General features: G+C 34.3%; 2 protein-coding genes across 2 annotated transcripts; one reads left to right on the top strand and one right to left on the bottom strand.

Annotated features, from left to right (window-relative positions):
- Positions 1-2,001: 2,001 nt before the first annotated feature.
- On the bottom strand, positions 2,002-2,355 carry LOC132282144 (non-specific lipid-transfer protein 1-like). The gene has a single exon (XM_059783767.1). The coding sequence runs from the start codon at positions 2,353-2,355 to the stop codon at positions 2,002-2,004; it is 354 nt and encodes a 117-aa protein (XP_059639750.1).
- A 2,555-nt stretch (positions 2,356-4,910) lies between these two features.
- LOC132267400 (ubiquinol oxidase 4, chloroplastic/chromoplastic) lies at positions 4,911-10,964 on the top strand. The gene is made up of 9 exons (XM_059768567.1): positions 4,911-5,203; positions 6,151-6,346; positions 7,067-7,160; positions 7,678-7,793; positions 8,346-8,454; positions 9,042-9,110; positions 9,448-9,519; positions 9,600-9,647; positions 10,598-10,964. The coding sequence occupies exons 1-9, from the start codon at positions 5,037-5,039 to the stop codon at positions 10,786-10,788; spliced, it is 1,062 nt and encodes a 353-aa protein (XP_059624550.1). The 5' UTR covers positions 4,911-5,036; the 3' UTR covers positions 10,789-10,964.
- Positions 10,965-12,237: the final 1,273 nt, after the last annotated feature.

Genomic DNA, 12,237 nt, shown 5'->3' with positions numbered 1-12,237 from the left:
CGGCGCGTGGGGGCGCGTGAAGGGCCCTTTAAGTTGCTAGAAATTACCAGACTACCCCTAGGGCCATTTTTGTGAATTTCAGAACCTTAAACTTTGATTTTTAGGACCTCTGTTGGTATTTACGGGTTTGACGGGCCACGAAATTATTATTTTATTACCCGTTAATTATTCTTATGGCCGATTAATCTTTTCTAAGTATTTATTGGCTCGTTTACAGTATGGATATGAATGTGATTTATTTAATGACATTGTTAAATATAAATAGTGTTATTATCTTATTAAATGGTATCAAACATCACTGTTAAATTAAAAAATGCCATGGTTTTAGTCATATAAATTATCCATGATATCTTATGGGATGTTTATACTGTTAAATGATATATAAACCATGATTATTATGCTGTGTGCATTTCAGGAAATAAATGGACTGTTTAATTATGTTGCATTTATATTATATGGATGTATTGCCATATAGAACCATGTGAGCTGGCTAATAAGTTTAGACTCATTTATACCTTATGCATTCGTTGCGATAGACAGATGTGTGGCTGTCGGGGTATGTGGTTTTATATTATTAGCATGTGTTGCCTAATTGACATACTCAGTATATTAGTATTATTATTGGCATGTGTTGCCTAATTGATATGCTTAGTAACTCATTAGTACATTGAGATGCGTCACTACTGTGTAGTCTTTACAGTCTGTGTTGTCAGTACCGTGCACCGTGTATAATAGCTGATTTCCCAGGTAGGGAAAGGAGACACTTAACCACCTAGTGTGAGTCTAAGTGATCCCCGTCTATTCTGGTTGAGGTCATATTATACATTGGGTAGTTCCATTTGGATGTATACAGATATAGTACTTATCCGATTCATAATGGTTAATTTATTTGATTCTCTGATTTGGGTCATAGTAGAGAGGACTTGCTCGTGGGGTTGACCCACTATTGTTGTTATTTCAGGATACGATCAGTACCCGTTCCAAGGTTAAGGTTATCAGTGTGGGACCACCATCCGAACTCATCTACTCTTACGATCCAGTTCAGGGTAGAAGTTTTATGTATTACTTCAGTTTCAGTTTTTATTTACTTTTGACGTTGAACTCTCATGTTTATATTTAGGGATCCTTGACATAGGATTTCCAAGTTATAACGGAGTACTGTATTAAATAAAGGATGGATGGATGTTTTATTATTTAGTATTCCTTTTCTGTCTAAATTCTTTTATTATTATCATTTTGTATTCCATGCTTGTATATTGCCAATTGTTTTTGATATTCTCCGTTTTTCGTGTATAAGCCTGATCAACTTATGCGTGAAAAATGTGGGGGTGTTACAATTGGAGTCAAAGTTCATATTTGACATGGATCATATCATATTGCATGTACAAGGAGATTTATCTCTCAAACTCGAATACAAGTTATCACATTTCATGATTAGTCCAAATTTTTACTGTTGAAATAAACCATTATTCTTTTATTAAATTGTTATTTATTATCGTCTCTATCCTAAAAAAGATGTCCTGTTTAAAAAATCGTGACTCACATTTCCCAAATAGGTATGAGACAGAGGAAGTATATATAATTATATTATATATATGTGAAGATAAAATAAAATAAATTGTGAATAAGGAGAAAAAAATGGATCGGTAAAGTAATTATATTTTCATTAGGTATAGTTGTCATACAACATAGCCAATACGAAACAAACTACATATTTTTGCTCCACGCTTTTATTTAATTTTCAAAAGCCACTTCCACCAAGTTCATTGGGAGAATGCATCTATATATCCTCCTTAATGTATTTGTACCATCCATCAAAGTCTGCACATAATAAAAATAAGAATCCATTAAAATCACTATAACTTAAAAATATATAGATATATATTGAGGATCAATTAATAAATTAAGAAATGCAAAATGATGCAAAAATAAGTAACGGGCCATTGAAACCATATGATATAAAATATGAGAGAGAGAGAGAGAGAGAGAGAGGGAAAGATATTACTTTTTGCAGTCCACGCTGGGATCTATTGCTATGCTGATATTGATTTTGCAGAGTTGGGGAAGTTGCTTGACTCGGTCACGATTGACAGGAAAAGACCTTGCAGTTTGCTTAAAACACTCGCACAGAGCCCTGCGTTCGGGTATCGAAGCCTCAGCTATCTTGTCCAGGCCTTGTGCCGCCTCGCAACAGTCAGTGCTAGGCACAGCAGCACCAGCACCAGCACCAGTCAAATACGACTCACACGGGATCATCTTCGTTATCGCATCGCCGCACTCAATTCCGTTCACACTCACAGGGCTAGCAATCACAACCAAAACCGCCAATCCAAACACGCACAAAGAGCAACCCATTGTCAATATTAAATCGAGAGAGAGAGAGAGAGAATTTGAGTTTTTGGTATGCAGGGTTTTAGGTTGCAAGTGAATTGCTTGAACTATATGTAATCCTCCTATTTTATAATGCATGGCTAAGCGAGGGTAGTTTGGGTAGTACGAGAAATAAAAAAAATGATGATGTCATTACTTGAGTTGCATGTTTAGCCACATTAAAGTCGATCGTGGGCCGGTCAGCTTTTCATTTGCAATTTTGGCCTTTTTTGTTGTTATTTAAGCACCTGTTTTGACATTATCTTAACAAACTTGAGTGTGGAAACAAATTTTTTATTGATTAACAACTTATCTGTATTTAATTTTAGGGTTGCTAGGCTGCAATAAATAGCTTTACCTGTATTTAATAAAAAATTAAATTATCGAATCCTAACTAGTAACCAGTAACTACAAACTACTGTCAAAACTATTAATTACTACTTAATGCATTATTGCTGTAATATTATTTGTTCTTAGCTGCATCCATATTTTATTTTATTTTATATATATTATTTGTTCTTAGCAGCATCCATATTTTATTTTATTTTATATTTTTTTTGGCACAGCAAAAAAAATTCAAAAATGAAGAATTTAGTAGCTTCTAACATATATTTAACATTATTAAAAGAAAAAATATGAATTAACATAATATATTCCAAAATATAAACCACAAAGGTTATAAATCTATCTGTAGGATAACATGTACATCTCAACACTGGAATATTGGGCTGAGATAATATAAGTTAAAACCCAACACACTATTTCAATTGTAATAAACAATTTGCACTTTTAGATATTTATTAAAAGAAAAATGACAAGTATTAATGAATTAAAAAATAAAATTTTCTTAAAAATTTTGATGTTTACAAATATGGAAAAGGAAAATGTAATTTGCATATTTGTTAAAAAAAAAAAAAAAACCGTGAAATCCGTCCGTCCCATCCAAAATATTTAGGCTGAGTTTTGGAGATAACCCATTTTGAGTATAATTCGGGCTGGCCCAACTCAACCCAATTTTGGGTTAAGGTTGGGTTGGGACTGAGCTGGGTTGGGCCAGCCCAACTTGCAACCCTAATATAGACTAACAAGCACTGCATAATTGTGTGTGTATATATATATATATATATATATATTCACTATTTTACAAAGCATAAAGAAAAAATGCTTCTGTTTCCAACACTCATGAAATGTTTGAATAAGAACAGTCGTTACATGCATAAAATTAGGTTAAAATTATCACTATGCAAATGAATAAGCACAATTGCAAACAGTTAAATATTTTTTAAGTTATTTTTTTCTTATGCATGTGATGGAGGCATGCAAAGAGGAAAGAATAATTAAAAAACCATTGGACATTAATTCATCAACTGAGGTATTCTGTTCTCGTTGATCCGGTAATTCATTTTAGTACTCAACCAATGCCTTTATACATTTACTAGAGGATTTACTTAAAATAAATAATATTGAGCATTTCTACGGCCTCTTCAATTGACAAGGTGTTGCATTGACCATAAGGCACAAAAAACCAAAGCTTATAGGATTTTTCACGACATTAGCTATTTAGGGATATTGTGATAGAGAATGAGAAGTGGAGTTCGCTGACACGACACTATACTCCAATTGTATGTTACATACTTTTGTTTCCACTTTATCTAGATATTGTCTATTCAATCTTGCACGTCGGATGCCCCAACACAATGTTAGATTTGCTTCGACTCAATTTTCAATTTTTCAACCCTTCGTGTGCGAGTAAATATAGGGTGCATCAGTTATACTAAGTCATTAATATACCTACATAATTAAAATGCACTATTCAAATTTGTTGGGAGTAATTTTTATAAATATATGAGAACAACCAACTTTAATTGTCAATTGATTGAATAACGTGGTATGCCTAGTATGCATCGAACCTACACCACCTTTTAAGTTTTATATCAACCGAGGCCCAAGGCAAAAACATTGAATAGGACCTTTATGAGGCTCGGTCCATTATAATAAACCACCCAAAATAGTATGACCGGCCCAGCCATATCGATGTACTGGACAGTTTGGACCTTTGGAGTGGAATAACGAATAAAATGTGAAAAAGATGCGCCGGGTGAAAGTGAAATAGAGTGTTATTTATTTTATTTTGAAATGAGTGTTTTATAAATATTCATGTCATTCATGTTTGGAATATATAATAAAAAAATATTAAAATGCATTTTATGAAAATATTAGGATGCATTTTTATTTATAAAAAAATATATATATATGACTGTACAATTGAAAGTGATCCTTATCCAATATTCGTTGAGCCAAATATTCGTCGAGCCAAACTGCCACCAGGCATCAGGAAAGTCAAAACAAACAACAAAACAAACGCTCTCTTATACGATATTTTTGTATAAAAGGACTATTTTGAAGAAATTATCACATTATCCTAAAAATCTATTTATGCCAAGTCCTTTTCCCCTTCTTCAATTTCTTTTTATTATTTATTTATTATTTTTTTTTCTGGCTACAATTTCCCCTTCTCCTTTACACGACATAAAAATGTTTGTCCTGGCATTGAATATTCTCTTCCCTAGCAAAGTTTGATCTTCCATTCTTTCTCTCAGCTCCGTTTCAGTCTTATTAGATAGAGAGGGAAGCATACACACACAGTAGTCACACACACACAGAATATGGCGACTCTCTCTTCTACTGTCTCTGCAATCTCAGTGTCATCAAATTCCTCCCTGAAACCGAGAAAGTGTAAAAACTTAGCTTCCTTCAACTCTCAAAACCCTCTCCTTTTAAATCTTCTCTCTTCTAGTCAGGCCTCTGGTTCATCTCATCAATTGATTACAAGGTAATGTTAAAATTTCATCAATCGACCTTTTCTCAAAGTTTGTGGTTTCGATGTCTATAAGTTTTACATATTTAGGAATATTTTTTTTTTTTTGGGAGTTTTAATGCTACAAAATTTCCCTAATATTTTTCAATTCTCTGCTTGGTTGGTTAGAAATGGTATAGCTATGGAAGAAAACAGAAGAAAAGAATTTAAGTTTGTTAGCGTTAGATATTTCGTTATTAGGGTATACTGACCGAGTCACCCGAGGAAACAAATATCTGAGAGACACAACATATAACTCGTAACATTGCGTGAATGATCAACATCTTGTTGTTGGTGGCTGGCTGCTGAGAAACTTGCTAGCAATGGTGTTTTGATTAATCAAGCTGACACACGCACACACAATTGTCTGTTTATGTCACTAACAATATAGTGATCATCAATTTCTTGAGTTGGTCATGACCGATCGAGTCTGTCAATGTGTTAGATCCAATCTAGGTTTAAAAGAGAATGATCTATGCAAGCACACATTCAACAATCTGTTGTTGGAAACTTGGAATTGTGGGCAAGCATTGGTCATTGAATATTTTAAAAACCTTAATAGTTTGCCCAGTGTAAATGATTGGAAGATTTGGTAGGTTGTTAGAGAGGAGAGTTGGAATCTTGTGCACCTAGCTTATCCTGTCATCATAAAGTGTTGTGATGGGTTTAGCATCGTAAACTCAAGTGTCCATTTAGGAGGTCCCATGGGTGTTCCAAATTTTTGTTCCTTATTGTAATTTTTATACGTGTTTTCTATAATTATACTTCACTTCACATTTTGTCCATTTTTAAAAATAATTAAGGGGTTCCCATTAGATTGCTGGGTATTAGAACAGTGATTTTAGATTAATGGCTGATTTTCTTTGCCTTTTGAGTTTTTGCTCCATCTAGTTAATTTTACATTTTTGCCGAAATGTGTTCAGGAAGTTGTACAGAGTCCAGGCATCAGTCTTGCAAGATAGCGAGGAGAAAGTAGTTGTGGAGGAATCCTTCCAACCAAGGACTATTCCTGATGCTGAAGGGAAGGAAAAGCATGGGGAATCATCTGAGGGTTCATCTTCTAGTGAGTTGGAGAGATGGGTTATTAAGTTTGAACAATCTATAAATATCTTTCTCACGGTAAATACTCTCTTCTTTTGTTCTCTTTATCTATCAAATTCGATCAAGCTCTGGTGTCGCAGCTGTTGCTACAGTATATTGGAGACCTATGGTTGCTGATCTTACCCAATGTTAATTACTACATTTTTTTTTTCCCTTGTGGTACTTTAAATAATACATGGACTATTTAGTTACAGATTTGTGGTAAAGTAGGAAGATATGACTCAAAATTGAACCTATGATTTGATTTTTTTTTCTTCTGAGATCCCTTATTGTGATGGAAATCGCCAAGTCTGACGTTTGGGTGTATTTATCCGAGTTGATCTTGTGACAAATTAATACATTCCTTGTTATTTTGTTGGAAAGATATACAATGTTTCAGTTCTTAACCTCTTAAATTGTTTCCACATTGTGCTAATCTTAATTTTTAAATTGATTGACAGATTAAAAAATGATATATAGTTTCTATTGTTTTTCCCTTTCTTAGTGCTGAGGAGCCTCGCATACAATTTGTTGTTTACAATTTCAATCTTTTGTATAACAAGTGGATAGTATAAACTATAGATGATTTTTACCCACATTTGGTACCATCCAGTGCCTAGCCCACCTTGCCAATTTGGCATCCATTATCTTGAGAAGTTCAGAATTTGATGTGTCTGCTTATTTCTTTGACTATGCTTGGCTGCTTGCTTACCGGAAGTTGACACTCATTGCTGATCATAACTTTGTTAATCATTCCAGGATTCAGTGATAAAGATACTTGATGCTCTGTACCGGGACCGAAACTATCCAAGGTTTTATGTATTGGAAACTATCGCAAGAGTTCCTTATTTTGGTGAGTATTAGTTTCTTTCCTTTTTATTTTTCTTTTATTCTCTTCAAGGGGCTCTATACCCTATCTAAAGAAACTTTCTTCCAAATAGTTAAGTTCTTAGTCTTGAAACATTCATTGACACCTTAATTTTTGGCATCTGCACGTGTTGCTGCGGATATCTCTGCAAGTATAGTCTTCGTTCTGCATGCAGCATGCCTACATGTGCATTTGAACAGTTGAGCTTAGGTTATATTTTATTGAAGACTGAATCATCTGTAATGAAAAAAATAAAAAATAATAAGGCCCTTGTAAATTATAAGCATAGTATTTATAGTTAATTCATTTAAGGGCTCGGTTACCAATTTCCTCTATTATGCATTGATAAGGAACTGCAGTGTTATATCAAAATTTACTGAGTTGGTTTTTTATTCTAGCCGGTTCTTGAAAAGCTTTCTTGCTCATATGTATGTTGAACATTACGGTATTGTGATAATTATATCTTAGCTGGGATTTATGCTACGATTTGTTGTTGTGACAGCTTTTATTTCTGTACTGCACTTGTATGAGAGCTTTGGTTGGTGGAGAAAAGCAGACTATCTGAAAGTACACTTTGCTGAGAGCTGGAATGAAATGCACCATCTGCTTATAATGGAGGTAATGCTCTTGCTTCAAGTATCTTTGAGACTTTGATGTTTATGCAATCGTCTTATAAAAGAAGATACCATGAAGATGGTAAGATTCGCTTTGGAAAGGGCCCATGGTGACTTATTGTATGCAAATTTGTTTAGTCTAAACTCCACCCTAGACTTATGCCTCCATTTCTATGTTTTCTCGATTTATGGTACATTTTTTTTTTTTTTTTCTTAGTTGGTACTCACACACCCATGCCTACCCTGAGGCTTGAACCCTGGACCTCCCTTTGAGGAGTAGGAGCTTGGTACCGCTGGGCCACTGCCAGTTGGTGATTTATGGTACATTTTGTGGTTGAAGGTTTTTTTATGTTAAAAGATGGAAAAGCTAATATGGTTAAGGAAGTAGATACTAACGTGAGAATGATGCACAGAAGTTTGTTAACTTCACAATTCTCTTTTAGACTACTTTTTATCATGATGCAGGCTTCATATTACGGTGAACATCATTTGCACTGCTTATGCTTTCTAATTCTTGATGTTAACTGAGAATTCCCCCTTCACCTCTATTTTGCAGGAATTGGGTGGAGATGCTTGGTGGTTCGACCGTTTTCTTGCTCAACATATTGCAGTATTTTATTATTTTATGATAGTCTTTATGTATGCTTTAAGCCCACGAATGGCATGTAAGTATGAATACCCGGTAATTGCAGTATTTTATTATTTTATTAGTCTTTGTGTATGCTTTAAGCCCTCCGACTGGCATGTAAGTATGATGAGAATCTGATTCCTACTGCGTGTTAAGTCCTTGCCATTTTTCTCTCATATCCCGCTTGGAAATCCCTGCCTAATTTTTGTGAAGAAGCAATGTATTGACCTGTCTGAGATTTATATCATCTATGTTATCCGCTCTTGGATAAGTGAAATTGACTCCACAATTAACGTTCCATATCTTAGACCCAAGTTATTAGGCCTAAAAATCCTAACAACGTTCACACACTCACACTCGTTTCCCTCCAACCTCCACCTACCCAGTGGATGTGTTTTACTTGTTTTGCATTTCTTTTCTTCATTAAAACTATTGGTTAGCCATTATAAATTGAGAAAGAAGCAAATGCTCGTCATTTGCCCCTCGTCCTCCTCCTCCTACTCCTTCGTTTGCACGTGGGGCCCTCTAATTGAAAAATGGCATTAGATAGCAGATTGGAAGGGACCTATGCTGGCATTCTTCCTTGGATACCGATGTTTTTATTTGGTTTCTTTCCTGGTGCAGATCATTTTTCAGAGTGTGTGGAGCACCATGCATATGAAACTTATGACAAATTTATCAAGGCCCAAGGAGGTATGTGTAAGAATTCTAAGTGTCAGCGATGTTAGTTCAATACAATTGGTTCATGTATAAGATAGAAGTCGAGACATCCTCATTAGATTATTATTATTATTATTTTGCTTGTTAGTATTCTGTACAAATGATGAAAGTGAAAGGGAGATTATAGTACTCTGATCTTCTCAACAATCCATCAATTTTAAAAATCTTGGCATGCTGAAGAATCAAATATGTGATGCTTACCATATAATTAGCTGCAAACTGGGAATTTCCTATATTTTCTAATTCAAGTTCCATTTTCTGACATGGCCTGCCAATAAAATGATAATATGTGTCTTCCGTTTCTTTATAGAGGAATTGAAAAAACAGCCTGCACCTGAAGTTGCAGTGAAATATTACACTGGAGGTGACTTGTACTTGTTTGGTAAGTTTGACTTTTACTACCAGTTCTTTATCTCTCATATTGCAGCCTAGGTTTAATGATTTTTGAGCTTTTGTTCCCAGATGAATTTCAAACTGCAAGAGTTCCTAATTCCCGGAGGCCAAAAATAGGTAAGAACCAAACTTTGAGTTTGCCTTTTGGTTCGTGATTCAGATATGTGGAAACAAAGATGACAGTTGCTTATAGTAAACTATACTTTTATTTATATAACATGCGAAATGGTACTTAGAAAATATGTGCTGTTATTTAGTTGGGTTATGAAGGTTCTGTCAAGTGAATGAAACCTTGCAATAAAACTTATAAAATATAAATGGTGATATGAAAACACCATAAGGGTCCGTCAAAGGTTTCAACTTGACCAATTCGTTATCTGTTAAGAATGTGATCAAATAGTTGCTGGACCAGTTGCTGGTCTTGGGCATGCTGATTCTTTCTAATGTCTATGAATGTATTGTGTCTAAATCAGTTGGTTTCATGAGAAGTCAATTGTTTTCTGATTTTCTACTTGTAGCAAGCAATAGCCATAATCCCTTGCCAAAAAAAAAAAAAGAAAAAGAAAAAAAAGAAAAACAATCGATCATTAGCCATAATCAAATACTTTGTAAAACTAATGTCCTACAGAGCTTGTAACTGTTGTATCTGTTTATGTTTATGTCACCTTTTGATACTTGTGGCTGCGACTGTTTTTCGTTTTCCTTTTCTTTTATGGGGTGTTTATTGTGCTAATTAGTATTTGAGCATATTTTCTTTTCTCATTTAAGCTTAGTGTTCAAATTTAATTGAGAATTTGGCTATGGAAATTCTCTTTCATATCTCAATTTCATAAAAATGATAGGTGTAAATATGCAGTATTTACTTCAAGTTACTGCTTTTGTGGAATAAATCCTCTGGAAACAACTAATATATTTTCTCAATCGCTGCAGCTATGGGAAATTAAACCTTCTTATTACCTTGTATTCTTTTAACCACCACAACAGCATACTAAATAAGTTGTGTCAACTTTTTTTTTTTTTCCTGAATAAGTTGTGTTTACTTCTTTTCAACTGTTTTTTGATTTTAGAGAATTTGTACGACGTGTTTATGAACATCAGAGATGATGAAGCAGAACATTGTAAGACGATGAAGGCGTGCCAAACTCATGTGGATCTTTGCTCCCCTCACTCGAATCCAGAGTATTCATTTGAAGATGAATCTGGCTGCATCCCGCCTATAAAAAAATCAGTCACATCTCCTCAAGCAAAGGAAAAGTGATACTGATGAAAGAAGTGTGAGAATCGATACCAATGAATACAGTGTATAGAAATTATAGATCCAATGTAAGTTTTCCGTTTTCAACTTTACCCTTTCTGTATATATGTTGCAATGATTGTATTTGTAGTTTCTAAAGGGCTTTGAGCTTGACCCTAGTTTATATATTATGTTTGACATGGGAGACCCAATTTTTTGAGATTCTCATGCATAAAAAAATACTGTAGTATATATTTGGACTAGGGAATAAAAATGCCTGTGTATTTTTAAAAGTTTTCAACGGATAGCTTCAGATTTTTGGCTACACTACATTGATACAGACTGCAGCCTAACAATCATTGAAATATGTTTCTTCTGTGTTATGTTTATTTTTTTGATTCGTCCCAATCAGTTGTTGATCAATACAAAGTATAGGAGTCATATTTCTAAAGGTAGCAAAAAGTTCAAACATCTCTCATGAAATCCTGAACACAGTCTTGTACAATTAGGAATTGCTGGCCATTTTCCTGTTATGGAATTTTACTGTGGGATGAATGATCAATTCAATTCAAGTAAGGCACCTTGAGAAAGAAGTTGCTGTTGAACCTTTCTAGTCTCTTTTTATGGGAGGTGCGTATGAGTTTGTATTTAATTACTTTTGTGGTGATTGTTTTTGATCATTCAAAGGTTGATTTAGGAAACCCCTCTCTGAGCTAGCTCGCTCACTCTCACTCTCTCAGTAGCCTTTCAAAGTAGAAGTCTAGGTTCAAGTCTCATTAGGGGCAATGTGGGTGTGTGAAATACACACACACACACTAGGAATTGCTGGCCAATGTCCTGTTATGGAATTTTACAGTGAGATGAAATGATCAATTCAATTCAAGTAAGCCAACTAGAGAAAGAAGTTGCTGTTGAAACTTTCTAGTTTCTTTTCATGGGAGGTGCATATGAGTTTGTATTTATTTACTTTTGTGGTGATTGTTTTTGAACATTCAAAGGCTGATTTAGAAAACTCTTATCTGAGTTAGCTCGTTCTCACTCACTCAGTAGTCTTTCAAAGTAGGAAGTTGAGAGTTCAAATTTCCTTAGGGGGCAACTTGAGTGTAAAAAAAAATGAGAAATATATTGAGCTTACAATGGTGGATGGATGATTTTTATGTTTGAAAAATAAGTAATAATGTATAATTATTGATTTAAAATTATTGCCTTTTTTGGACTGAGCTTTCTATTTAATTGTTGAGGAATTGTAGTTAATGTTTCTAAAATTGTATTTATTGATTTATTTAATGACGACTCAACCGTCCTCTAAGGTTGAAAATGAACAAAGTGGCAAGAAGTGGCCAAAAACGCAGAAACAAAAGTAAACTATGGGAAAGCAAACAGCTGTGTTCGTGGCACTGTGTCGACCACTTGACATATCATATGTTTACGTGATGTCTCACAAGTCTTCTTCACACACTGGTACAAAACTTG

This window comes from Cornus florida, unplaced genomic scaffold, assembly GCF_030987335.1.
Source record: "Cornus florida cultivar Cherokee Brave unplaced genomic scaffold, ASM3098733v1 CherokeeBrave_3.0.0_Hap2_Chr01, whole genome shotgun sequence".
In the NCBI taxonomy this organism is placed as follows: Eukaryota; Viridiplantae; Streptophyta; class Magnoliopsida; order Cornales; family Cornaceae; genus Cornus; species Cornus florida.
The sequence above is the reverse complement of the archived record's forward strand: the minus strand, read 5'-3'. Positions and strand labels throughout refer to the sequence as shown.